This window comes from Carassius gibelio, chromosome B14 (genome assembly GCF_023724105.1).
Source record: "Carassius gibelio isolate Cgi1373 ecotype wild population from Czech Republic chromosome B14, carGib1.2-hapl.c, whole genome shotgun sequence".
NCBI lineage: Eukaryota > Metazoa > Chordata > Actinopteri > Cypriniformes > Cyprinidae > Carassius > Carassius gibelio.
Genome location: NC_068409.1, coordinates 18,587,541 through 18,614,038, shown reverse-complemented (window position 1 = coordinate 18,614,038; position 26,498 = coordinate 18,587,541). Strand labels below are relative to the sequence as shown.

At 35.8% G+C, this 26,498-nt stretch overlaps 1 protein-coding gene across 3 annotated transcripts in view; it reads left to right on the top strand.

Moving 5' to 3' along the window:
• The window catches only part of LOC127971745 (5-hydroxytryptamine receptor 4), a 104,195-nt gene that overhangs the window by 11,679 nt on the left and 66,018 nt on the right, over positions 1 to 26,498 (top strand). For all 3 annotated transcript variants that reach the window (XM_052574971.1, XM_052574969.1, XM_052574970.1), the window contains exons 2-3: positions 5,206 to 5,287; positions 20,381 to 20,494. In XM_052574971.1, the coding sequence (XP_052430931.1) occupies positions 5,206 to 5,287; positions 20,381 to 20,494 (196 nt within the window). The remainder of the gene's footprint in view (positions 1 to 5,205; positions 5,288 to 20,380; positions 20,495 to 26,498) is intronic.

Here is a 26,498-nt window from a genome sequence, read left to right as displayed (position 1 = left end):
GGAAAAGCACGGCCGCCGTTCATAGTTCATTAAGTAACTTTAAAATGTAAAAAACTGTTAGTGAATGTTGTAATTAACACACTCTAACAAGGAACAATACTTCTACAGCAATCCAGAAATACTATCAGATGTGGATTTTAAACTATCTATATGGGTTTTAGAGGTTTAAAGGTTACATATTTAGCAATATGGTCTTGGAAGTATTTGATGTGAAGTGTTTGAGTTTTCATATTGGCAGCTTTTACATTACATGGTTCAAGTGACCCAATTCCGATTTTTATTTTCTCCCATGTGGCAAAGATGTAAGCAGGAAAAACATGGATTTTAACATTCTCCGATCGGTTTCAGACCTTATTTGTATGTGGAAATAAATCTGATATTAATCAGATACTGTACATGCATTAGCGTCTGTCATCTAAGTGCACAGATTTATTCCCTCAGGTGGAAGTTTTCCCAGATTAGTACGTCTGCCTTGGGTTGTTTCGCCAAGTATAGTGTAAATGCAGATATTGAATATGACTAAGAAGATGCTTTTGCTCTCAGTTTGATCTCACTAGCATCAAGAAGACATAATTGAGATATTAAAGTGGTCTGATGTCTGATTTATTTTTCATGTTTCCTACCATTCAAAGAACTGGTGGTCACTGCTCAGTAATAGCTGCGTGGAGTCGTTTAATGCCGACAGCATTCAGAGTGTTTTTCGAGTGCAGTTTAAGTTGTACCTGCCATTGTGAGAAATTTATCTCCCATAATTTATTTCCCGTTACAGCACTCAACACTATTGACCGGCTTCGAAAAGATATTACATAACGGCTCCCGAGCAGACACACGTCTATGTGTTTTAACAAAACATTGATTCTTATTCAGCAAGTGATAGAAAAAATAAGCAAGCCGTTTAATCGACTTTTCTGAGAAACGTTTGGAAATGTTTCTATAAGTGTCCAATTAATGGCATTAAACTGTAAAAAATTAGTAAAACAAAGGTTTAGGTGAAAAATGAAAATATAGAACAACTCGCCTTAATCTGAGCAAACCAACGACAAATGACTGGCACTAAAAATACATGCCAGAGAATCGGCAGATGCAGGGCTTTAAAAGAGTAGATGCCCCAGATCATCATTAAACCCAACATTTGCATTTAAATGAAATGTGAAATTCCTCGGAGCGTTACACAGCCTCGAGCATAATGATGAGTCCCATTTGGAAAGGAGAGCGTTTCTCTGCGCTCATTTCTCTCTCCATTACTCACGGAGCGCTGTACTGGGAGAAGCGCAGGTGCTGGAGACCCTCCTCACATCTGGGACACGGTCTCCAGTGTTAATTCAAGCTGCCCGCTGGAGAGGGCTGACTCAGCGAGGCCTGGTTGATTGAGATGGAGGAAAGTTTGAAAGGCCCTCTCAGTTTTCAGTGGGTGCCTCGGAAAATACCTTCAACAGATCCTTCAGTTTTGAGCCAGGAGATTGAGTTTACCTGAGAGGAGTCGTGTATCTGTGACCCACGTGAAAGAATGCATGTTGCTCTGATTAGTGTCTTGTACTTTTTGAAAAATTGGTGCTGATATAAAAACAATATAATACAAATTTGGGATCTGTTTTTGAAAGTATCTTCTGCAGTTATTTGATCAGAAATATAGGAAAAACTGTAATAATGTTATATTTTAAAATAAAATGTATTCCTGTTTTTATCATCTTCAGTGTTACATTATCCTTCAGAAATCATTCTAATATGCTGATTTGCTGCTCATAGAAAACATTTATGTGGAAATGCGGTTTAATATTTTTGTGGAAATGATATGGTTTTTATTTTTGATACATGTATATACTACCTTCAGGTCCATTTAAAGATAAACATTGGTGCACACGGTTCCAAATAGAAAAATCATAATTTATTAAAATGTTATGTTTTTCTCTGCCTCCAAAATATAATTCCTTTTAAACTGACGTCGTGAAACCCTCTTGCTTTTCCCTCTTACTAACACCTACATTTCGCGACCCTGTCAAGTTCTGATGGATAAAATTGAGTTGTTTTTTTCTTTGTTGACTATCCTGGTTCTCTTGGGAAAAAAGGAGTGAAAGGTCCTGTTTCATATTGACTTTAAAATATGAATTCTGCAGTTTATTCTGGCAAAGCACCACCAAAATAGACCAGAAGGGGACATCTTAACTGTTCATTTCAGTACAAATCAAAAATTCAACAGTTGTTAAATATGCAGGTGCTAGACACGTTGTTTGATGTACAAAGAAATTAACATTTTGTCATTATTTTTCTCCCTCGTATCATTACAAACCTTTTTTTTTATGTAAGGTAAAAAATGTTAGCCTGAATGCACTGTAAGTCGCTTTGGATAAAATACATTTATACATTTACCTTTATAGTGCTCAAAAGAATATTGCCATTTGCACTTATTCAAACCAGCTGCATACAACACAAGAACCAATGATGTTTGATTCATTTGAAGTTTGCAAAAATGACCATTTTCATTGAGCAACAACTTGAATTTTGGTCTGTTACTCTCACAAATCTATCAGTTGAAATTTTCAGGGTAAGCATGTTCAGGGTCAGTGTTGCTTTAAAAAAATATAAATCAACATGTGATCAGCCATTTAGAATAAAGCTTGCATTTTTCACCAGCTTGCAATATCAAAATGTGCCGGAGTCTGTTGCATGCCGTCTGAAACTGGCACTACTTCCTCCCCTGTAACCAGAGACAGATAAAGACATACAGAAGAAAACTTTCACCACAATGATCCTGCATATCTATACAGATAAGACATTGATCACTGCAGAAAATGAAATATTATTCTTTGTCCGGTGTCACTTAACAGCAGCAATGACACCTCCACATTTAACATCCTCTGCACCCTTCTACTTGAAGGTTAAAAGATGTAATATTTGAATAAAGCTGTGCTGTGTGATATGTCCTGCTTTTCTGAATCGACTATGTCAAGATTTGCTTCTAAAGGATCTGATTTGAGTATACTCTGGAGTGTTCTCCATTTTCACGTGCCATTCTAGAGTAGATTAGAAAGCCCTTGTGGGCCAAACACATTTTGTAGCTTTCAGATTTCATAAGCATCCGGTTTATTTAATTCACTCCCATTTTAAATGGCTTTTGAAGTCACTGGCAAGCAAATAAAAATTGAAAGGGACTGAGTTACAAGAAGCCATGTCTGTTTTATGGCTCTAGCGTATGTTTGACATGTGTTGTGCTAAAACTAATGACATTTGGCAAGCTGGATCAGGTGCTGTTAGCTTTAGTCCTTTATTCACTCCCATATGTTTATTAGATTATGTCAGAACTCATATCATCTTTATGTATGTATTAATTTAGCAAGCAAGCGACTGTTTTAATGAATGGATCATCGAATCATTGATTCAAATGATTTGTTCAGATTTGTTCAGGAAGGAAACACTGCAGTGTTCTGGGTGTCAGTGGGTATATGAGTCAGCGGAGCCCCTCTTGTGCCTGTTTGTACATCAGGAGAATGTAAAACACAGACTAACTGGCCACTAACCGGGAGACTTGTGTCCTGTCTGGAGGTGTAATATCCATGTTGGTGGGCTTATGCTGGAATTCTCCTCTCAGGCAAAGCTGATGATGATGAGAATCCCACCAGTCCAGCCACGTTAGCTGTAAACCTTTACCAGACCCTCTCACTCGCTCTGTCTGTGTGTGTGTGTGTGTGTGTGTGTGTGTTTCACGTGGGCATGCTTCCCAACTGCAGAGCTCCTGTCATTGTGCCAGCATGGATTTATACGTCTGTGCATGCGCCGAACCCAGACACTTATTGCAGTTACAAATCTCCTTGCTTCAGATGTGAAAGAAAACAGGAGACGATTCATTTGACATGCAGCTCTCTCCAGATGAATAAATCAAACCTCTCGTAAGTGCCCTTGGAAGTCTAAAGAGCTCATTTTGTTATGATCCACAAATGGTATTTCTAACCTCGTAAATTTTCAAGTTGGGTAAAAGGAAAACTAGCTAAGTTTCTATTATTATGACATTCCAAACCTATACGTCTTTCTTCTGTGAAACACAGAGATGTTCCTAATATTAAAGGGAGATGACTAACCTTCACAGCTCTTCCAGTTACTTTGATCACACATGCTTTGATACCCAGTCACATTATGGATCTAATATTACTGGATTTCTGTCAGAGTTATATGACAGTCAATCACTGTTTGTGGATGTCTTAGTAATTAATAAGAAGGGCCGTAAACGGGATTCTACCCATTTCAAAATTGTAACTTTTCCCATAAAACTCCTAAGCTCCATAGATCAATGCAAAACATTTTTTTAACAGCACACATTCAATTTACAACCTTTTGCAATCATGGAAAAAGTCTATATTCATTTTCAAGGGATTATATGTCATCATAAAGTATGATGCAATAGAGTAAGCGACCTAATTTACCTTGACCATGCAGAGTAAAACTTGGTTTTAAATATGGCCATAAAGGTTTTTATGTAAGCCTTGAACTTATCGTTTGGGGGACTGGGGGGTTGAGTTCATAACAGACATGAAGAAACTCTTAACTCTGAGTTCTCCACACCCATGCAATCAGCAGTGTTTGTTCAGCATCTCAGTTAAACCAATAACAACTGAGAGTCTATCAGCAGGGTTCCCATGCAAAAACAAAACCTTTATGTTTAATTTCCAAGCCCATAGAGATTTCTATAGTGAATATACATTATTTTTGCTCTTTTTCAGTGCATTCTTTGTAAAGTTATTTTTTAAATCCTTATGTACTAGAACTAGAAATTTCATTAATAATGCATTTAAATGAAGGTCCAGAAACTATGCATTCATTTTCTACTCTTTTAAGCCCCCGAAAAGGACTTACTTTTCTTGCACGTTCCTTGTTTTCACATAAACAGGCTGTCGAGCTCTTTTTACCCTCCTCTACAATACATTCAAATGGCATTTACATTTTGTTCCTGCCATGTTACAGCCGGTCTCTCACATTGATCCCGGGGTTAATAGATAACACACATCATACGCTAATGTATTTTCTTTCCTTTTAAATTTAGGCTGAGCCAATTTCATTGAGCAGCTATTTTTGTCATCTGTACAGAGAAAACTACAACAGCAAATCATGACACCAGCCAGCGTGAAATAAACGGATAATTTATGAGTTAAAACAGATGTTGTGTCCTGACCGCTCCATCACTGTTTGTAACCTCTGTTTCTCCTCGTTTCGCAGGGCCGCTCCGCATCTACGGGTACATGAATCTGAGTTCCACCGGCCAGATGCCTGAGATGGAAGAAGTAGATACCAATGAGAGGTTAGAGCACCAATAACATCACCTGTCTTTTCCTTTAGCATGTTTTAGCCAACCTCGAGGCCCAGGATGGTTTATAAATAGTCATGCTTCATGCATAAATCAGTAACTAGTGTTTTAACCCTGCCTGAGGCTTTTATATGAATTCACTTGCTTGGTGCAACATTGACATACGACCATATGTTCACCTCAGCGATCTCCTTTTTTGAAATGTCACTGCTATAAATGCACTGGTTGCTTCAGAAATGACAGGAATGCAGTCTCTCTGGGATTTCTGGGGAATCTACTTCAGCATCAGGGGACTTGAAAGTCTCCAGAGGATTGGGGCCTGTTTGCTCAGCAGGACAGAGGAAATGTGGTTTTCCTCTGTTGGCATCAGTTTTCTCTCTACCGGTATCTGCTTACAAACCCTCAGTCTCCTGTAACATCACTGGAGTCTCACAGCACTAAACAACACAGTAATGATGCTTATAAATAGCACTGAGTGTGTGTTCCTCATCGCTCAGTGTCCAGTGGTCTTCATGTTGTTGTCAGTGAAGTGTTACCGTGCTGTTATGTTTATGTTGACACTCAAGGATGCTGAGTAAAGGTATAATGGTTTTTATAATAACTGATCATTTAGGAATTTGAGAGGAATTTTATACAAAACAGTTACTTCTGGTTCTGATAGCTGAGAGGTCTTTTCAGCTGTGTAATATTTTGTTTCACCATTTGTATCTCTCTGCTTGAAGCATTTCTCACAGTGACTGTCATAGCGGACAAACAAACCCACTATAATTTTATAAATACTACTGTTTTTGTGTCACTGGATGTTTTAGGTGAGAATGTAGTTTTTCAAACTTCACATATACTGTTTGTTTATACAGATAACTATTTGGGTTTAATGTATCTATAGTGGTTAAAATACTATATTAATTTTGGGTAAATCTAATCTTTGGTCTCATCATGAATCGATTATTTGTTCCAGAGCAAATCGTTTTGGCTGAGGACAAATTCTCATAGCTTTATATTTTATCTAAATTCAGTGTTGTATCAGAGAGCTGCCTATTTACTTTTGAATTGCTTAGCAAACTTTAAAATGGCTGTTGGTGTTTATTAAATTTATTAAATATACAAATAATTGTAGTATTTAATAATAGTATTTGGTATTGAGAAGCAGTCCATGTTTAATTGCATTGTTCCGCCATTATATGGCGATAAGAGACTGCCCTTATTAGTCATTGGCAAAGACTTTTATTTTGAAAGAGACTGAAAGAGGGTTGTAAACAAGGAGGTAATTTTTACTTTCAACAACACCTTGTAAGACACAGATAGCAAATCACTTAACAGATGAAAGGATAGTACGACAAAGATATATTTTTCCTTGGCATACATTCAAACTAATGTTTTATTGTGAATATGAGATTAAGATGAAAAATGAACGCTGTATCAGATGTATGTCTCTTATTATACTCTACATAATATAGTGAGCTTTTAATCCAGTAATACAATAAGCTTTCAATGAAGCAGCTCAACGTTCCTTCATTACTAGTTTTTGAATTAGTAACAGAGGCTTGGGCTCAGCTGTTAAACTGTGAATTTTATATTTGAATATTTTATATTTGGCTGGCATAAGTAGTTTTAAATTCAACTACTAAAATTTGAAATGTGAGAAAAAGACAGGGATATTTATTCAGGAACCTTAAGAACCAAATGAAAGTATAGGTAAAGCAAGACAAGCTCAAGCTCTCGGTGAGTTGGAGTTCTAGTATGTCTGACAAAGCTGTCAAATCCCCGTTGTGGAAACACTACACCGCAGAATGAGTGTGTGATCATCACTGCACACACAGCATAACACTTCATCGTGGAGGACGCATTGTCTCTCCAAACTTTTTTATTCATACCAGCAAACATCCCTGATATCACCATGTGCTCGATATCACAACAAACCACATGGCAGTATCCTCCTCCTCTGAGTAGCTTATCTGCAGAATGTCCCTCTCTCTGGGGAAAGCCGTACTCCTTATCCCTCTGTCACTGTGTATGGGTCTCTGGATCAGCACTCCTCTTGAAGAATCTCTCCAGAGTGTCTTGGGAGTGACTGCAGTTTATGCTAAAGTAGACAGCAGAGGTTATTCTGGGTCTTTGGCATGCTTAGACGAGGAATTCTTTGATGTTGTGTTTTGAGACTATCAACATGAGGTAACTTTAATCAGAGCAGGCATAAATTTAGAAATAATGATGGTACCACCGCAGAATTAAATTTAAATATCCTTTTATCATTAGAGCCTGTCGTCTGCATCATCGTGAAAGGTAACTCCCAGTTTGCATGAAGACGGAGTTGAATCGATGTCAATGGATGTTTAATGTATTTTTGAGGCACTGTTATTTCCCAGGGGTTGATTTTTATTAAAACAAACATTTTATTTTATTTTATTTGCAATGATATTTTATTTGTTTACTTACAATGACATTTCTTTATTTATGTATTTATTTAGTTAGTTAGTTATTTGTTTAATTATCTACAGTATTTACAACTTTATTTATTTATTTACTTGCTACCTATTTATTTTGCTTTTTTTACCCTTCTCCCAGACCTTTTTTTAAATAATAATTAGTATTATTATTACTGCTAAATGCAAGCAATTAAATAGTTTTTAGCCACACAAAGGAGTCAGTTTTTTTCATTCCAGAAGTTATTAAAATGTCATTTTCATCACTGTCATTTACATCATTTCCACACAGGATGCTATTTGATATGCGGAGAAAACAGTGTCTCAGAAAAATTACAGAATTATTATGCAATGCAGGTATTGTCCACTCTTGTTTTTTAATAGACAAATAACATCCTGGCAGTGTGAAAGGTGTTTTAGAAGAAGTTACGTTTCTAAAAGAGCACACAGCCCAAATTGGAAGAGATGCCTGGAAGCGTAAATTAAATGAGAATGAAGGACTCAGACAAGAGGATGCTCTTCTTTCCTTTCCCTGCTTGAACATGTTCAGACATGCTATTTTAGATATGCCACAGCCTTTTATCCCTGCAACTCAACCTGCAAATTACCCCGCTGCTGTGAACTTTACTATTGAAGCGACCTGTGAACTGCTGCTATGAGTGGGGCGATGAGTCTTTGATATAGACGACCTGACTCACTCTTAATGAGATGCAGTGGAGAGAAGACGTTCACAATGCCCCCGTCTGAAACACTCCATACAATACAGTTTCATTTTGTGTTACACAGGACTAGCACTGCTTATATATGATCTCTATAACTAAAGGTGCACTGTCTCTGGTGTATTACGTACATTTCTGTGTTAGATTGCTCTTCTTCTCAGGGGACGGGGAAACCCAGGGCTGCTCAAACAGGAAACTGCAGCAACAAACCCAGCCAGGCATGTAGTCCACCTCGCCCTGGTGATTTCCAGCTGAATTAATGATAACATGGCCAGAAACAAACAGCAGCGAGTCTTTGATGCTGATTTTGGAGGAATGATTTAGTTTAGTTGATCAAAAGATAAGTTGTTCCAACACTTTATAGTCTCAAGCAACATGTTGATTAATGTAGGCTTCTCTGTTAAAGTTATAGTTTTTACTTTTTCTGATGTTCGCCTACATTATGAGGGTGTTTTGGGTGCCTTCCAGGGCTTTGCTAAATGATTTAAAGTATAGAGTTTTAGTTTTTGGTAGTCGCTACTAGTTTGCTGCTTACTGGTTCAAGTCAAAAGATGATATTCTGATTATGTAGTTTGTCTCTTTCTTATATGTAGTGTAAAATCTCTAGCGGTTTGTTCAGAACATACTGTAAACCCACTTAATCCCAAATTGTTGAGTACATTTATTTTTCTTCCTCAGATCGGCCAGTGAAACAAATTGCATGCCTTTTCTAAAAAAAAATTTAAGAAGTAAGAGCAAGTATGTGGTTTATTTTTTGGTCACAGTGGTATCTGGTGGGAAACTAAATACGGAGTCATCAGAATAACAAAAAGTAAAGTAATATCCTTATCATTAGCCTGGTTATGAAGATGAGTGTCTCTCAGCAGTGAGGTCCATGCCGACAGGAACTTGAAAGCCTTAGTGATCTGAAACAAAGAGACAACAACCAGAAGGTGTACGGTAATATGTTTATGCCTATAATGGGGAGGGAGGGAGGGTTGCAAGCCATTTGAGCATACTTACCGAGCAGTGGTGCCACGTATACAGTATATGTCCCGTGTCTAATAGGAGAGTGGTAGTTATTGGAGCTATTTGACAGCTGACCGCATCAGCTGGTTGTAACCTATGCCTCCGTGGCCTGACTGAACTAACGCTGCCCTCGATTAAATGATGGATAAGAGACAAAACTACAGAATGTAACATTTTATTATTGGGTGATTCAACACAAAGATGTTTTACCAGCTAAGAAGATCAGCACTTTTAGAGTTTCATCTCCCTATCTGATGTGAGCAGAAGTATTGGAACGGTTTCCTCACAGGTCTTTCTACGTGTTCAGCTGTGTCCTGTTGCATTAATTCTTCAGATATTAAAAGCAGGGAATGTGTCTTATCAGTTATATCCATTGTTTCTGCATTCTAAGTCTTGAATTCGATGATGACACACACAAACAGGATGAAGAAGAGGAAGCCGACTCTGAAAGAAAAGCAAGCAATTTGGATACTAAAAGAAAAGAGGAAGTCAATTAGAACTATAGGAAAAACAAAGGGCATGGAGAAATCAAGTGTTTGGAAACTACCGATGACATTAGCAACCAACGACGACCTGATCGGCTGAGAAAAACAACAGTAGTTGATGTCAGACACATCATAATATCTGTGAAAATGAACCCCAAAATACATGTCTGTAAATTCACCAACAACCTCCAGAAAGCTGCGGTGATGCTTTGTCAATCTATAGTCCGCAGGAGAATTTGACACAGAATTACAGAAGCTACACAGCAAGATGCAAACCAAAAATAGAAAGTAGAGTCAGTAAAGTTTTGGAACTGAGTTGATGTACCAATGAGACAAATATTAACCTTTATAGTGACTGGAAAGCAAAAGTGTGGAGAAATAAGGGAACTGAAAATGATCCTGAGCATACAAACTCATCTGTAAAGCTTGGTGGAGGTGGTGTCAAGGTTTGGGCATGCATAGCTTCTAGAACAGGACCTCTTAATTTTAATGATGACTTAATGTATGATGGCAGTAGCAGAATGAATTTGGAAGGGTACACAATCATCTTGGCTACCAATATTCAAGAAAATACCACCAAACTCATTAGAAGGCACTTCATATTGGATCAGGAGAATGACCCAAAACACCCTGCCAGTTCAGTCAAGGACTTTATCAGGACAAAGAAATGTAAAGTCTTAGATTGCCCAAATCAATCTCCAGTTTTAAATCCGATTGAACATTAATTTCACCAGCTGAAGAGGAGACTATAGACAGAAACTCCCCAAAACAAGAAACAGCTGGAATTGGCTGCATTAAAGGCTGGAGAAAGCATTTTAAAGCATAAGACCAAGAGTCTGGTGATGTCTATGTGTTACAGACACACTGCTCTGATTGCATGCAAGGGATCTGCAACTAAATATTAGCTTTTAATCTTTTACATCTGCCTTAAATTCAACTGTACCAATACTTATGCTCACATCAAATAGAACTCTAAAAGTGCTGTCCTTTTTATTTGGTAAAACATGTATGTGTTGAAAGACCTAATAATAAATTGTGACATTCTTTAGTTTTGTTGAGTATTCATCTTTTAATCATATTTGCAGCTGTATTGACTCCACAACAGAGAAAGCAATTTTGTCTTTACTGTTCCAATACTTATGGAAGGTACTGTATATAATACATATACACAGGAATATTTCTCACTGTAACAATACTTTACAATTAATTTTATAATTTAATAACCCATAATTAGGTACCTATTTAAAAATGAAGCTCTCTTATTTCCCACAGCTTACTACAGTTTGACCACTTACACTGTAAATATGTCCTGTAAACAAGATTTATATGTGGCAGAGATGTTATTAATAAATTAATAACAGATTGTTTTAACAGTTCTTTTATATGTTTTATAATAGGTTTGTCATACTTTTTTTGGTGCATTATATAACCCAAAACATTCTACTGCAGTACATAAATATATAGGCTACTGCACACACACACACACACCAATTTACTGACGTCTAACAGATGTCAAATTGGAAGTTGTGTATGCTTTATGAAAGGGTTGGCATAGTTCTTTTTGTGGAGCTTTGGTCATGTGGTCAGAGCCCCTCTGAGCAGTATTTACACCATCATGTAAATTTTTTACATGATCAATACATCAGCTACTCCTTTTAGACCCTTCACCACTAATTTCTCACAAATATGGGTTTAAATGTGTTAAATATCAATCGGTTTTAGGTGAAATTATAATTATACACTTTCCATAATGAAACTGTGCTTTAACTCTGCTTTAACCATGTGTGGTGATCCAGAAAACACAGATTTATTAACATGACTTACTTTCAGTTTATCTCTAAATGGATGTTGTATGTAACACAGATAACACTGAGGATTTGGAGCACGCTTTTGCTTTTTCTTTAGCATGGCAAGAGGAATGGCCCAGTATGTCTACAGCAGTTCATAAATCTTTACTCTGCCACACACACGCATACATTTACTTGTTCAAAATGAATCTAATGTGTCATAATAGGGAGAAAATCTGAGCTTTGACGTGTTTTCAAACACCTCATCAAGGGTAAAGGTTTCTGACAGCCCTCTAAATACGTTCAACGTTGACGACATGACATCTGCAAATGCATGTAAATTACTCAGAAATATGACGCTCACAAGCCCTAAATGATCTGCATTTGACTTCATGCCAGTCATCCTTTGGAGATCCGCACTCGTTCACATTCACCCCCAAAGACGCTTTTGTCCTCACGGATGGAAGAGTCACATGTGCCCTTAGAAAAAGCACGACTGACACGTAGCCCGACCCATTCCCAGGTGCTTGTTATTAATAGATATCCCATTTAATTACTGTCAATCCACAGAACGGGATGAAAAAATAAATAAATAACTGATGATTTATAATAATCAGGAAACATGTTTCCCAAAGCGAGCCTATTGGATGAGATTGAAGCAATTCTATTCCATTGAGATGATGTATTGATTCAGTGATGCATCAATGAGTTCATCTGCAAATGCATTTTGGGAAATTATATTACACCTTATATGTATGGAAAGCGAGCCTTCGTATTTGCGCTCCTAAAGTATGCTCTTGGTCTCGTGTGTATTTTCTCATTCACCTGAAATACTTTTTATATTTAGCAAATAGCGCGGTGCTCCAATGAAACCAGCCTGGTGTAGATCATGTGATCAACAACCTTGAAGAGACTGAATTTATATCCTTTAAAACACTTTGCTTTATTATATTATAACATGCGTTATATAGAATCTACACTGATTTACTGTGTGTCAAGAGTATTTGCCCTCACTCCCAGTGTTGAAGGTCATGTACATTGTGTGTGTGGTCTTTCATATGATTCTTTTTGCAATGGCCAAATGAGGTCTGAAACACACTGACCTGTGCAATATATCTAATGCATAGTCACTATGGATGCTACAAAAGCCACGGATGATTTGTTCGGCATGGTCACTGCTGATTTCTCTCGGATTCTGCAGGGAGTCTTTTCACTTACTGGTCTTGGAGAGAACTGAGGCAATTGTCAAATATGAAACAAGAATAAGCAAGGGCCACGGCTAGCAGCGTATGATTTATTGGGACGGCATGTCAGAAAAAATTGCAAGATGTTTTCCAAAGTTTGCTTTGGGCAAAGTTTGCAAGGTGAAAGAAAATTTCCCTGGCTTTCTGAGTTGGGGACATGACAATGAAAGAATCATAGTGGAAGAATGTCAAGTGTTGTGTGCCATAATTTTAATTACTTTTTTAATATTAGTTTAGTTTATTGTGTACTGTATAGAAAGCTAGAAACACTATTAATTTATATGCTTTATGAGGTGTCAGGCTTATGTGACAAAACTACTGTACATTTACAATCATTCTGTTATTTTCTCAATACGTAAAGTAACCATACATCATCTTTTTCTTGGACAAAATGTCAGACTATTGGTTTTGTTTATCCATTCTTTTTCCCTCTACAGTCGTCATATATATTACATTTATGTGTATTTGATTTGTTTTGACTGTTTTCTTTAGATCACGCCTTTGTATGCTATGATTGGTCAATATATACAACGCCTGAATGCTATTGGTCAAACTCCATTTCAGTCATTAACTTCAGCAAGATTAAAAACAATAGGGAAACAAAGCCAAGACCCAGACATTTTTAGGCAATGTAGAAATCCCAGTAAAGATATTTTGCAGAAAACAAAGGCATACGATCACTTTAAAAACTCCATTCATTTTCTCCACAGGGAAATTGATTTTTAACAATAACTGATAAATCTGTAAAGACAGACCTGTTGTTGTATATGCTTTTGTTGAACTCGTGTTTGCATGAATTTAACATATTTGTAAAATAATCATGTTTAATAGAGGAATTCATGTTGAAAAACTACATCACCCATAATTCTGTACAGAAAATTCCACCAATCAGAGTCGCAGTGAACAAAGCATGCCAAAAGAGTTCTTTAGCTCTGCCTACTCCCTTAAACTCCCATATATATGTATATATGCATAGTTCTTAACCCCTTTATTAACACGTTCATTATACCTTTGTCATTTTGTCAGATTTTTATTTACCTGTTTGCTCTTTGTTGACTCCTTGTAGCTGGTTGGATATATAGTTATAATAACATCTTTCAACAGTTTCATATTTTTATTAAATAGTTTTGATTTGATGCAGTTATTTCCCTTCTTAAAGATTTAAAGTACATGGTCTTAAATATAGTATATAACTCGTAGAAATCTTAACACTTTAAAAAAATTAATAAATCACCATTAGAAAAAAAAGTATTTCAAGACCGAATGTTGACAAGCACTGTTGCACTAAATACATTAAAATTAAGCATTTTATGATTCTAGAGCCATGTGATCCAAGTCATTCAATATTCTCACAAAACCTTGCAAGAGTTTGTGAATATGTGAAAGTTGGTTTGTTTTATCAAAAAATAAATTATAGATTCTGACCATATTATGGTTTATTAGAAGAATTCGCTTTGGCGTTGCATATTTAGAATTGCAAATGGCTGCTTCTGCGAGGGTCAATTGTTCATTGATCTCTGTAAATTCACACCGTGCACTTTGTGCTTTTAATCAGCATATTTGTTCTACACGAGTGTTGCTGTGAAATCAGAACCGGCTGATGCCTGTTTGTAGAGAATTAATGAAAATGAAGGGCCTTCGTTCAAGTTTAGATTGTCAGCGCTTTCCTGGCAATTGAGGACAAATTTCCTTCGAACCTTCATGTCACTAGCGACTGAATAACAACAGGTAGGACTGAATACATGATGTGCCAGACACCTTGATCGCTCGAAATGGTCACGCTGCAGTGCTGAGCTTCAGAGACCTGTGTTTTTTCACCAGCAGTCCTATACTTTTTTGGTATTTTAGTTTTTTATAGAAATAATACACAGGGCTGAAGAACTTCACTTTCTGGTGTTAAATGTCTCTGTATGTAATAAATAAAACAGAAATTGTAGGTAGAAAAAAATATTTTACACTTTTTGGGCTGCCTCAAAATATTAGACATGCTTTTTTTTACAGGAGAAAGTAATAGTTTGTTAAAATAGTGGTGTTTAAATAGTTGATTATATAATAAGGACATTGAGGAGGACTTCAGTTTAAGTTGATTTGCTGCCATTGTTCTCAGGAAAAAAAGCATGTTTTCACTTCAGTCTCAAGTCTTTTTGACATGACTCTCACACTGAAAAGGAAACGTAAGGCTCAAATATAATTTGGCCGAATTACATGACATCATATTATAGATAGACCATTCATGTCAAAGTCCCTCCAATGACTCACAGCAGATGTCAGTCTGTCTTCTGCTTTCAGAAACTCAGGAGCCAGTGTCAAAAGTATTCAGTAAGACCTTTAACTTTTAGACCTTATAATATATTATGCACTATGTCTAGCGCATAGTCCTGAAACCCTATTTTAATTGTTAGGATGGTCACGGATGAGCGCTTTCCACTTAAAACTGATCGTGCAGACCAAACCGTAAGTCATAGAGGTTTGAAATTTGGAGGGATGGTAGTACTCCCACCACCTACAAAGTGACTGAGGCTCGCCCCAATCGGCCTGAAGGGGCCGCTACAGTGACCAAAAGTATGAAATCCCTCATAACTCCTAAACCGTCATTCACAGGCTCAAGTGTCATTGTAATCCTTGGTTCATGCCGGAAAAAAAATCACATGCCTCAGATTTGATCATGAGCCTGGTAACGTTTTTTGGGTATTCACATTTTTTTGCAAACCCTACTTTTGCGAACTAGTCCTAGGTTTTTCGCCTGATTGGAACCAAACCAGTGGAGAAAGATTCTCTGGTGAGTGAATATCAATAATTATCAAAGCAAATGTTTAACTCTCAACTCATTGTGGCAAAGGGACACCAAAACATTCAAAGGGGGCAGGGACACTTTTAGTAAAATACCTATATCTCCTGAACAGAATGAGATATCTTTGCCAATTTGAAAAAGTTTTCTCATGGAAAAAGGAATAATATTATTAATTTATATTTATTGAAATTATTAATGGCATTGATTTAGTTTGTCATGCCTTGGTTACATGGATCATTTCATATCAAAGCCCTTTGAGGATATAATATGACACAAAAGCTTGCACAAATGCATTCCATCATGCTGTCTAGAAATGTGGTGTTTTGCAGTGAAAGCCAACCAAAGGGCCAGCGTGTACTGAATGACCTTAGGTCGGCTCACTGAGTGCTTTGATTGAGCCGGCATGTTCTGATTGCAGCCTCAGTTCAATTACATACACGGGGTCAAAGGTTTCACCAGTCATCACACACACACACACACACACACACACACACACACACACACCATGCATAATACCGGGTGAGCGAGCGCCAATTGATTCTAGTGTCTCTGAGGTTTCCGTTCTTTTGCTGATTTCAATCAATATGGATTAAACATTCCACAGGGCTGGGAGAACAGACATTGCATTGTCATTGCATTGCATTCATACATATTAAAGAACCATATGCAAATTATTTTTGAGGTCTTAAAAAAACAAGATATGTACTTTTCAAAATTAAATAAAGTATTGTGGTCATTCCTGCTTGTCAGATTTTGACTGGATCATGTTCATAGTTAAATTGATGAACTACAACTGAACTGCAATTTATTCTGCCAGCACATCTGTGTGAACTTAAAGGGGTAGTTCACCCAAAATTAAAGTTTGCTGTTCATTTACTCACCCTCAGGCCATCCAAAATGTAGGTGTCTTTTTTCTTCAGTAGAAGATTTTTAGCTGAAACCGTGGTCCATAGTGATTCATAAAATGCTGAAAATCAAGACTAAATTAATACCTGTGGCTCCTGACGATATATTAAGGAAACTACATGTTGTTTAAAACATTATTCCCTGTAATCCAGAGCCTCGGTCTAGAGTGAAATCTGGATTAATTTCACTTGGTTTGATATATTATTCAGTTTTTGTTTTTTTTTGTTTTTTTTTGTAAAATGTTTATATTTAGTTCCATGACAAGAGTAAGGACTGTAGTAGCTTTTTCCAGTAACAAGCTGTTTCTTCTTTCAGTGTGCAGCTCTGCAGCTTGAAAAAAAAAGTTAGTTTTTTTGTCAAAGATTTTGTCTCATATGCTGTATATTGGTCATGCAGCATTAAGGGCCATTCACGCAGAATGCATTTTTCTTTTCAAAAAGGCAGGATGCAGGGTAGTGGAATGAGAAAGAAAAAAAACACAGGATCTTAGGGCATATTGTTTAAAAGTTTAACTTTTTTTAACTTGAGCACTGCGTGTCATATGCACACTGTCAAACATTTCAGGCCAAATATTTTTTTACATGTAATTTGGCCTAATTCCATTTCACTAACATGAATTGTATCAGTTGTGGCAACAATCTTTTAACATTTGCACATTTCTAAATTATATTTTAAAACAAACAACGTTTGTTGTTTTGTTGTTGAATGTATTTAAAACTGAAACAGGCTTTAAAAAATACATAACATGTTTAGACACGTTGACAATTTTATTAGTAAATCATCTTCAATGAAGGAAATTTGATAAAAATATATTTTTAAAATAAAGCATAAGATATCCTGATATGGTGAATAAAACATGCAAAAGTAGCACAGTATAGGTTTATTAATGACAATGAGAGATTTCACGTTACAGTTTATATGGCAGTATTGTAAATGCATCCATTCAGGTTTCAGTGAGCAAGTCTAGTTAAAGTTATTGACATGAGTGATGAACATTTGAATGTTCAATAAATGAGAAAATAACAAGCTTAACATGCCTTATACTTTAAGGGTTATTAAAATATATAAAGCTTCGAAAAGGGGCAGTGTGTAAAAACTATGTCACTGTGTGAAAATATGAACTCAAATGCATGCATAATTTATACCAGGTCCTAAACCAAAACCATCAGAGGGTCATTTCTGTGCTCAATACTCATAATGTCTCGAGTGGTGAATATCTGTCTCCTCTGGGGAATAATGTTTGTTTTATGTCTTGGCTCTGCTGTTTCTCCTGCACATCCGCATATAATTAATTCATTAATTATACCACGTTTTTCTAAGATGCATACATATACAGTTTTTTGGATGAAGGACTTGTTTAGCAAAAAACAGTTTGTCCTTCTTGACATTGAGTGAGGGCAATTAAATGCATCCACAATGCATCCCTTTGTTCGGGGTTAATTAATTGGAAGTCATATATTCAGCCAGTATTTTCCCAATGTAATTTTGAAAAAGATGTGTGATACGAGTGCAAGGGTCAAACACATTTATCAAGCACGTACACATAAAAAAATAAAAATAAATAAATAAATAAACCTAGGAAAGCAATGTAATTTAATGCAAATGTATTCTGTGAATGCCAGTAAAATGTCCTTTCTTTTCTATGCAACATTGGAAGATAGATTCATTTTAGTAAATTGGTTTGAGTACATGTAATTTGTAACTAACAGAGACCCATTTTGTTTGTTATATTGCAAAGAAAGAAAGAGGCTTGATTGCAGAATGTTTTTTTTTTTTTTGTGGACTCTAGGCTTATGTTCGATGATATTGAAATAAAACTTAATTTTATTCTAGACGAGTGTGTTTATTTAATCCTGCCAGTCATATTTCAAAGACATATAAGGACTGCATGCCTCATTTCAGAGACAATTCTTCTTCCACCCCTCCTCTTCCTCCATAGCACCTATAATTTTAAATTCATGTCTATTTATATTTCTTCCTTTACTGCAGTAGTCTGAAGACCTGCCATAATGGACAGCCCTCCAAATGAACCTACGGTATCTCAGTCTAGGATTATATCAGTTTATGAACGCTGAAACAAACAAACAATATATTGTCACAGGAAATCTAAGTGAAAGATCTAATGGTCATAAAGTTCACACATCTTGTCTGATTTATACTAATTTGTTTCTATAAACACCAAATTCACACGGCGTGACAGAAACGTTACAGCAAAATCAACACAACGGTAACACTATATAATATATAGGAACAAAGCAATATAAATCATTTGCAAACTATGCTTTATAAACCGTAATTAATGCATTAATAGACTATATACAAATAGTGATTTTTTTTCACAGCAATTATCATAGTGTTATTGTTTAATAAGCTCATATTTATATAATTATGATAAAAAATAATTTTTTATGCTTTGTTACTTTTTAATCATAAAGATTCCCTCCTTAGATCATAGATCATCAGAAAATGTCATTAGTTAATTGCTTTGAGCAAATCTTTATTAGACATTAATTGATTCACATTCATATTCAGTGTTTTTTAAAATGTTTACAAATATATTAATTACACACACGTGCTGGGTTTCCATGCTTTTATATGTTTATATTTAACGTTTAGCTTAATTTATTTCAACGAACCCTTAATACTAATGTTAATTAGTAAATGCAATCCAATAATAGTTCATTTAATGCATTTTCTGATTTACCATAACCTTATCTAAAGTGAGAACTATTAATAATCGTTGTCTAACTTTTTAATTAAAAAATAACACTTAATTACTTTGTCAATTAATTAAAAATACACTACATATGAATATATACATACATATAAATATAAACTTTATTTACTTTAAACAAACATTTAGCAAATGATTAGTAAATACAGTCTTACTACATACTTCTTATAAAGCTTTACCCAAATAACTTTGAATTTCTGTTATGGTTTAGACAGGTAGAGCTTTATAGCTCATGAACGACAGAAGTGTCAACTCTTTATCGGTTTATCGGCTCTTTATCTCCAATTCCCTGCCGTTCATTAGTCTGTAATGTGCAGCGGGGGGTTACCTCTTCCTCACGCCTGCAGTCACAATAACAGCCTTCAGCCTACAATTACATAGTCAGTGTCAATCCTGAGGGAAAACACTGCGTTGGAAGAGAATTGCATTCGAGTTTATAGGTACAAGAGGCATTTTCTTCATTTTCTGCTTCTACTGTATACTAGAACATGACTTTTACAATGCAATCTAACATCTAAACTGAATGCAAATGAAAACTAGAAACAGATGCATGTGGGAGAAAGATTTTAAGCATCAATGCCGATCGTTATTGATCCACCAGTGATTAGGAACAGCGTCTGTGAGATCTACGTCATTGGTAACCTAAAGAAAAGAGGACGAATTATCTTTTTCGGTCACACTGTGTGGGCAATGTGCTTTCTATTCCTGACCAGTGCTTTTACGCTGCAGTTTCCATGGGAATTGAGCTGGCGAAAGCTTTCTTAAATGTCAACATTTAATAATTAGCCGTAAACGTACTTTAAATGCATTCAATGTGCAATTAAATGCATTTCTTTACTCACAATGATGCACCTGTAATGTCTTCTGGAACTGAAATGTCTTATCATCTATTGTAAGTCCTGTTGAATCGCCTTCAAGGCTGTGACACTTAGCACTTCCTTACGATCAAATGATTTTCACTAAGTCTGTGTCTTCTCTCTGTTCCCACAGCAACTGGTTGGCGAAGAGGATTGCTCTCATCAGCTTCCTGTCACTGGTCATGCTCATGAGCGTCCTGGGCAACCTGCTGGTTATGGTGGCCGTCTGCAAAGACCGGCAGCTCAGGTCAGAAACAGCCCGTCTCCGCCCACCGCTCTCCATTTATCCGTCAGCCCTGGGGAAAACAGCCCTTTTTAGCATTTCACTTGTGCAGCTATGTGAACTGACATGACTTCAAGGAAGTTCTTACTGGATGGATAGTTTCAGCTTTTCCAGGGTTTAAACGTTAGCTGAGTGGCACAGGCCGTTCTTGTTTTGCATTATCAACTCAAATAACCGAATTCAAGTGCTTCTATTATAAGCTATAGCAAAGATCAAGTTTAGACATTTAAACTTTATTCAAAATGAACAGGATTAAAGATAAAGTGCTAAAATTACTCAGTGCTCCATGTGGGAGTGGGTTCACTTACTTATGTGAACTGATTTTCTTATAAGTTTTTCAAACAAATGGAATGTTTTGTTTTAATTGGGATGTTTATAATCCAGCGAATACTTCAAGCATGACAGAATTAATTAAATCCATACTGTTTTCTGACTAAAAGTGATGTCACTTCCTGGAGGAGGATGTCTTTTGCCGCGTTTCCACCGCAGAAACTTTACCCAGGCACTAGGGATTTTGGGCTGGAACTCCGGGTGTTTCCACCACAGGAAGAAACACCCGAAAGGAAGTACTTTTTCAAAGTTACGGAACTTTCGGGGGCGGGACTTTGACACTAAACATCCTGATTGGTTGAGTTCACACAGCATTGGTTGAGTTCCACCACCATTTATTCGGATCATTTTCAAAATATTACCATTATTGTGTCATGAAATGTAATTTGAAAAGAATTTCAGGTGAGAATGTAGTTGTTAAAAACTCAAATCTGTGGTTTATTTATAAAGACAGCGCCTATTTAAAAATGTGTTTCAGCGATTTCAGAGACGTGAGCTCCATGTGATCAGCGAGAGCTCAGTGATCATGTATCCACCGAGAGCAGCCTCTAATCGGCTTGTCCTTCTGATATCTGCCGCTGGCTCTGAAGTCTCTCTAGTGGTTAAACATAAAATATAATTCGTTTTGGGTGAATCTAACAGGTAATCTTTGGTCTGTATTCAAATTATCTATATGCTAAAATGAAAATAAAGGCAATTGATATGATATGTATATATACAAATTTATGTATACATATTTGACACGCAAATTCATGAAGTGTTCCTCATGTTTTTGGGGAAGTTGTGGCCTAATGGTTAGAGAGTCGGACTCCCAATCGAAGGGTTGTGAGTTCTAGTCTCGGGCCGGCAGGAATTGTGGGTGGGGGGAGTGCATGTACAGTTCTCTCTCCACCTTCAATACCACGACTGAGGTGTCCTTGAGCAAGGCATCGAACCCCCAACTGCTCCCCGGGTGCTGCAGCATAAATTATGCTCACTGCTCCGGGTGTGTGTTCACAGTTTGTGTGTGTGTGTGTTCACTGCTCTGTGTGTGTGCACTTTGGATGGGTTAAATGCAGAGCATGAATTCTGAGTATGGGTGACCATACTTGGCTGAATGACACGTCACTTTCACTTTCATTTACCTGAACTAATTACATTTCTGCGGCTATTATAATGTTTAAATGAAAAACAAAATGAGGCAGTGGTATTTGATATCCTTTTACATTTTATTGTAAAATTGCAGTAGCCAAGGTGAGCTGACTGATGTTATCAAGTACACTACTGCTTGCAGAATTTCTGGATCTGCATCACACTCCCGAGTCGAATGTGCGAAGTCTGAACTACCGAGGATGCAAGTACTTCCCGGTACTTTACACCACGGTGGAAATGCAGAAAGCAACAGGTCTGGGGGGAAAAACAGTTCCTGGTACAATTGTTCTGGGTAATTTTGGTGGAAACGCGGCATTTGTTGGTTAAAGGATTTTACAAAACACTATTAGGATGGAAAGTGACCTTTGGAATAAAATATACAGTACAAAATATCGATATCTCAATATTAATGGATTCTAATTTTTACGGAACAACATTGATTCTTAAATTTACCTCAGAAAAACATATTCGGTGACCATAAACTCATAAGTCAGATAGAAAAATAAAATGTAGAGAGGGGGATTTTGCTAAATATATGCACCTAATAATATATTCACTATAAATTTAGCTGTGCTTCAATGTTTAATTTATGTTTTAAAAAAGTTTTTGTCAGCCACCATTTTTTGTTACATAAAAAAATGAATTGAAGTAAAATTCTATGATGTAATAGTAACTTTATTTTATATTATAATAATGTATTACCAACTGACTCTCATATATAACTTACATCATTAGTTAAGTTATTTTTTTTCCTTGAGAAAATCTGGCATGTACTGTACCTGATATATATAAAAAATAAACTATACTGAATCAATTCAAATCGATTAGGTAATCACAATGAAATTGCTTTTGAATGCGTGCTCGCTTTTTACTTACACCCTATAATGGCTCCATAGAATGATTTGTGAATCATTGCGAATCGCTAGGAGACTGAATCACGATTCCTTGTGAATAGATTTTTCCTCCACCGCTTCTGTATGTTTTTTTTTTTCATCTTTCAAGACTGGAGGAACCAGTATGTTTTCTCTAAAGTCATGAGAAAATTGATCTACATTCATCAGGGTTACCTAGAAACTCTTTGTAGTGTTTAAAAATGGAGTCGTGCTCTGAACATTATGTCATGATGGTAGTGATAAATGTCTTAAAACAGGCGTCTGATCACTTCTCCAGCATCTCATCTTGTCTTTGACACACAATACACAGGTTAATGGTTAAGATTGAGTGTACAAGCTCATCATTGTTTAAGAGTGTCTCTGGCAACAGTGTTTTTTTTTTATTAGTTTAGCAGTTCAGCAGCTCATGAACACATACATAGCCATTTTGGGTTTCAATTCAATGGTTAATTAGCAGCTTGTTAATTACTCCTTTGGAGTCCTGCTTGGTTCTGGGAAAACTATGCAGTTGTTTTTGCATCAATGGAAGATGAATGAAGCTCGGAGTCCTTTATTAACAGAAATAGTCCATGTCTGACAGGAAAGAACAATGCTTGTTTGCTCAAGTTCCAGATCTCCACCCACACTGTATCATATCTCACCGTATCACCATCATCTCAGACTGTCTATAAAGTGTCAACAACATCACAAATGTGCATTTCTAAGGAAGCCACTAGTGTGGTTAGAGGCGGATATACTGTATGAGGCAGCCAGAAAGAGTTTTGTCATTATTTACACTAATTTCAGTCCAAACCTTTATGGCTTTTCTTCTTCTGTGGAAGATAAAAGAATGTATTTTGAAGCATGGCAATAACCAGCTTTGCAAACAAATATTTCTGGTACCCATTGACTTCCACTGCATGGATAGACAAAAAATATTTATTTATAATATTTAATGCTGACACAATAACCAAAAGATTAATTATTGTATTTTTTTACTTGCTGTTACAAAGTTACAACAACTAAAATAAGAACAAAAGTGATGCATGCCAAAGCAACTTTTATATTTTAATAGATATTTCAAGTATTTTAAAGTTTTAATTAGCTGCACAGATGCAGGTTTCTCAGACTGCTGGGATTCCCAGCATGCACTAGGAAGAATAAATAATAGGTTTGCATTATTTGAACATTTACCCATTTAATTAACTCCGTTGTTTTTGATTTCATTATCATTCTTATAATGTCAAGATGAGTTTGTTAGACTCAAAATGATCAGTTGTTTTTCTTGCTCTCGTCTATGTGTAGTGAAACTGTTTTTTTGGGGGTGGGGGAGGTAATAAACATTTAACAATTTGAATTGACAATTTAAATAAAAAGGCTTATATGCAATGTTAGGGGTCAGTAAGATTTATTATTATTATTATTAAATTATATTGTTAAGCTTCATTGATCAAAAGTGAAAGTAAAAACATATAGGATTTTAGATTTCTATTTATCAAACTGTCCTGAAACACCTTCCATAAAAATATTTCCTCAGCAGCAATATTAGAAAGATTTCTGAAGGATCATGTGACACTGATGAATGGAACGTTGATGAAGAAAATACAGCTTTGCATCACAGAAATAAATTTTATTTTAAACACTATTAAAAAATAAAATAAAATAAAAAATCCTAATAATATCTCACTGTTTTTACTGTATTTTTAATCTTGGTGAGAATAAGAGGCTTCTTTCAAAAGAATAAAAAAAACAGGGATGTTCCTTTCATATGTTTGTTTGTGTATTTGTTTCATGTTTCATACGTTGCATAATGGCAGATTTTTTTAAAGATCATTCACATTATTGTGTATCCTATGAACTCAATTTTACTGTGAAGAAGAGAAGAAAGCATTTAGGGAGCTCTGTAAATCTGTTGGTTTCTGATGTCTCTAAAGCCTTGGAGGCAGCGCTAGGCTTCTTATCTTCTCAAATGTCGTGCCACACATCATTTCATACATTCCTTCCTCTTTTTCACATACTATACATCCCTCTGGTTTATAAATTTCTTATCCTGTCTCATACCGTCCAGATTCTTTCACTCAAAGGGCATGTTTCCACTCCACCAATGTAATGCTTTTCTGAAAATAGAAGTAATGGGAAAAATAATCAACATTTTTCAATGTTGCTAAGAAGACCCAAAGATCGAGTCACACGGCAAATGTTCTGTCATGACGGTAATGAAAAACACCTTTAAAATAGGCTGCCCTCCATAGGGTCAAATGGAACATCTGGTGGCATTTTGCTTTAATGATGCATCAAAAAGGGATTTGTAAAAACTGACACACTATCTGATGGCGTAATTATAAATTGCTTTTCATTCTTCAAAATTGGCGTCAAATGTGCATGAAAACCAATCAGTGCCCTCTCTGCATTCTTTCAGACATGCATATTGTTGACAGGCAGCTGGTGGTATGCAGATTTTATGCCATGTTATGGTTAAATGAATGATTTGAGCCTAATAATGCTTCTCAGTGAGCTATATATAGATCTGTGTTCAGAAGCTCAAGCGAGAGTTTTATTACTCATTAATAAAGTGCCCAGAGCTCTGGAGAGTCTCAAGGGGAGCGAACATTATGACAACCTCTCAACAACGTACTGTACCACACACATAGCACATACATCTTCAACCGATATCTTATTACTGTTTTCTCCAAGCAACTGCTTTGATAATGATTACTAATTTCTGCTCATCAATAACACATCTTATCTTGCTGCTGTGTTTACATTTGTTATTGAATTTAAAGGGGTAGTTCATCTACAAGTGGACAGCTTTTATAAAACATCCGTAGTGAGTGATTTTGAGCCCACTTTCCTATTCCTTTCCCCCTAAAATTTCCAAGAAGAGAACATTTGAGTCATTTTAATTCAGGGAACAATTCAAGTCTATGTGTCCGAGTCCTTACCATTCATATGTTTTGATAATTATATTTTGTGCATTCATATATTTTGTGCACCTTGTTTTCAGTTTGCTCGAAAATGCCTTTAAATTGTTGTTTTTTTATTTGTTTCTTAATTGCAGTTTTTGCGATGTCTGTTTTTTAATTGAGTTTTGAGTTTAAAATAATATGATATTTAAATTAAATAACAATATTTTAATTTAAATTCAAAATCTAATTTAATAACAAATTTTAAATAAATGTATAATTTATATCTATATTACAGTTAAATTAATATATCTAAATCCCTTTGAGTTTAAATTACATTTTCTTCCAAATAGAATGTGTTTTGTTTTAATACGGAAAAAATATCCCTGTTTGGGTTTTTGTTTTTATATTTATTATACATGATATATGCATATATGCACAATCTCAAATGTGATATTGATTTTTTATGACAGTTAATACTGAGTGAGTTACATTTTTAAGATACTTTTTTTTTCTGTTTTGCCAATGAAAATATTTATTTAAAATATGCATCTAAGTCCTTTTTTTAAATGAATCATTTATGAGTCAGTGATTCAGCATCCATTCGTAAGGACAGTCCCTTACACATTTCTATAAGTATCAGCCATTTTGAACAAATTGTTTGAATTAATGATTCGATAGTTTTATTGATTGATGATAGTTTTATGAACCGAAACCAACAGTGACTTGCCA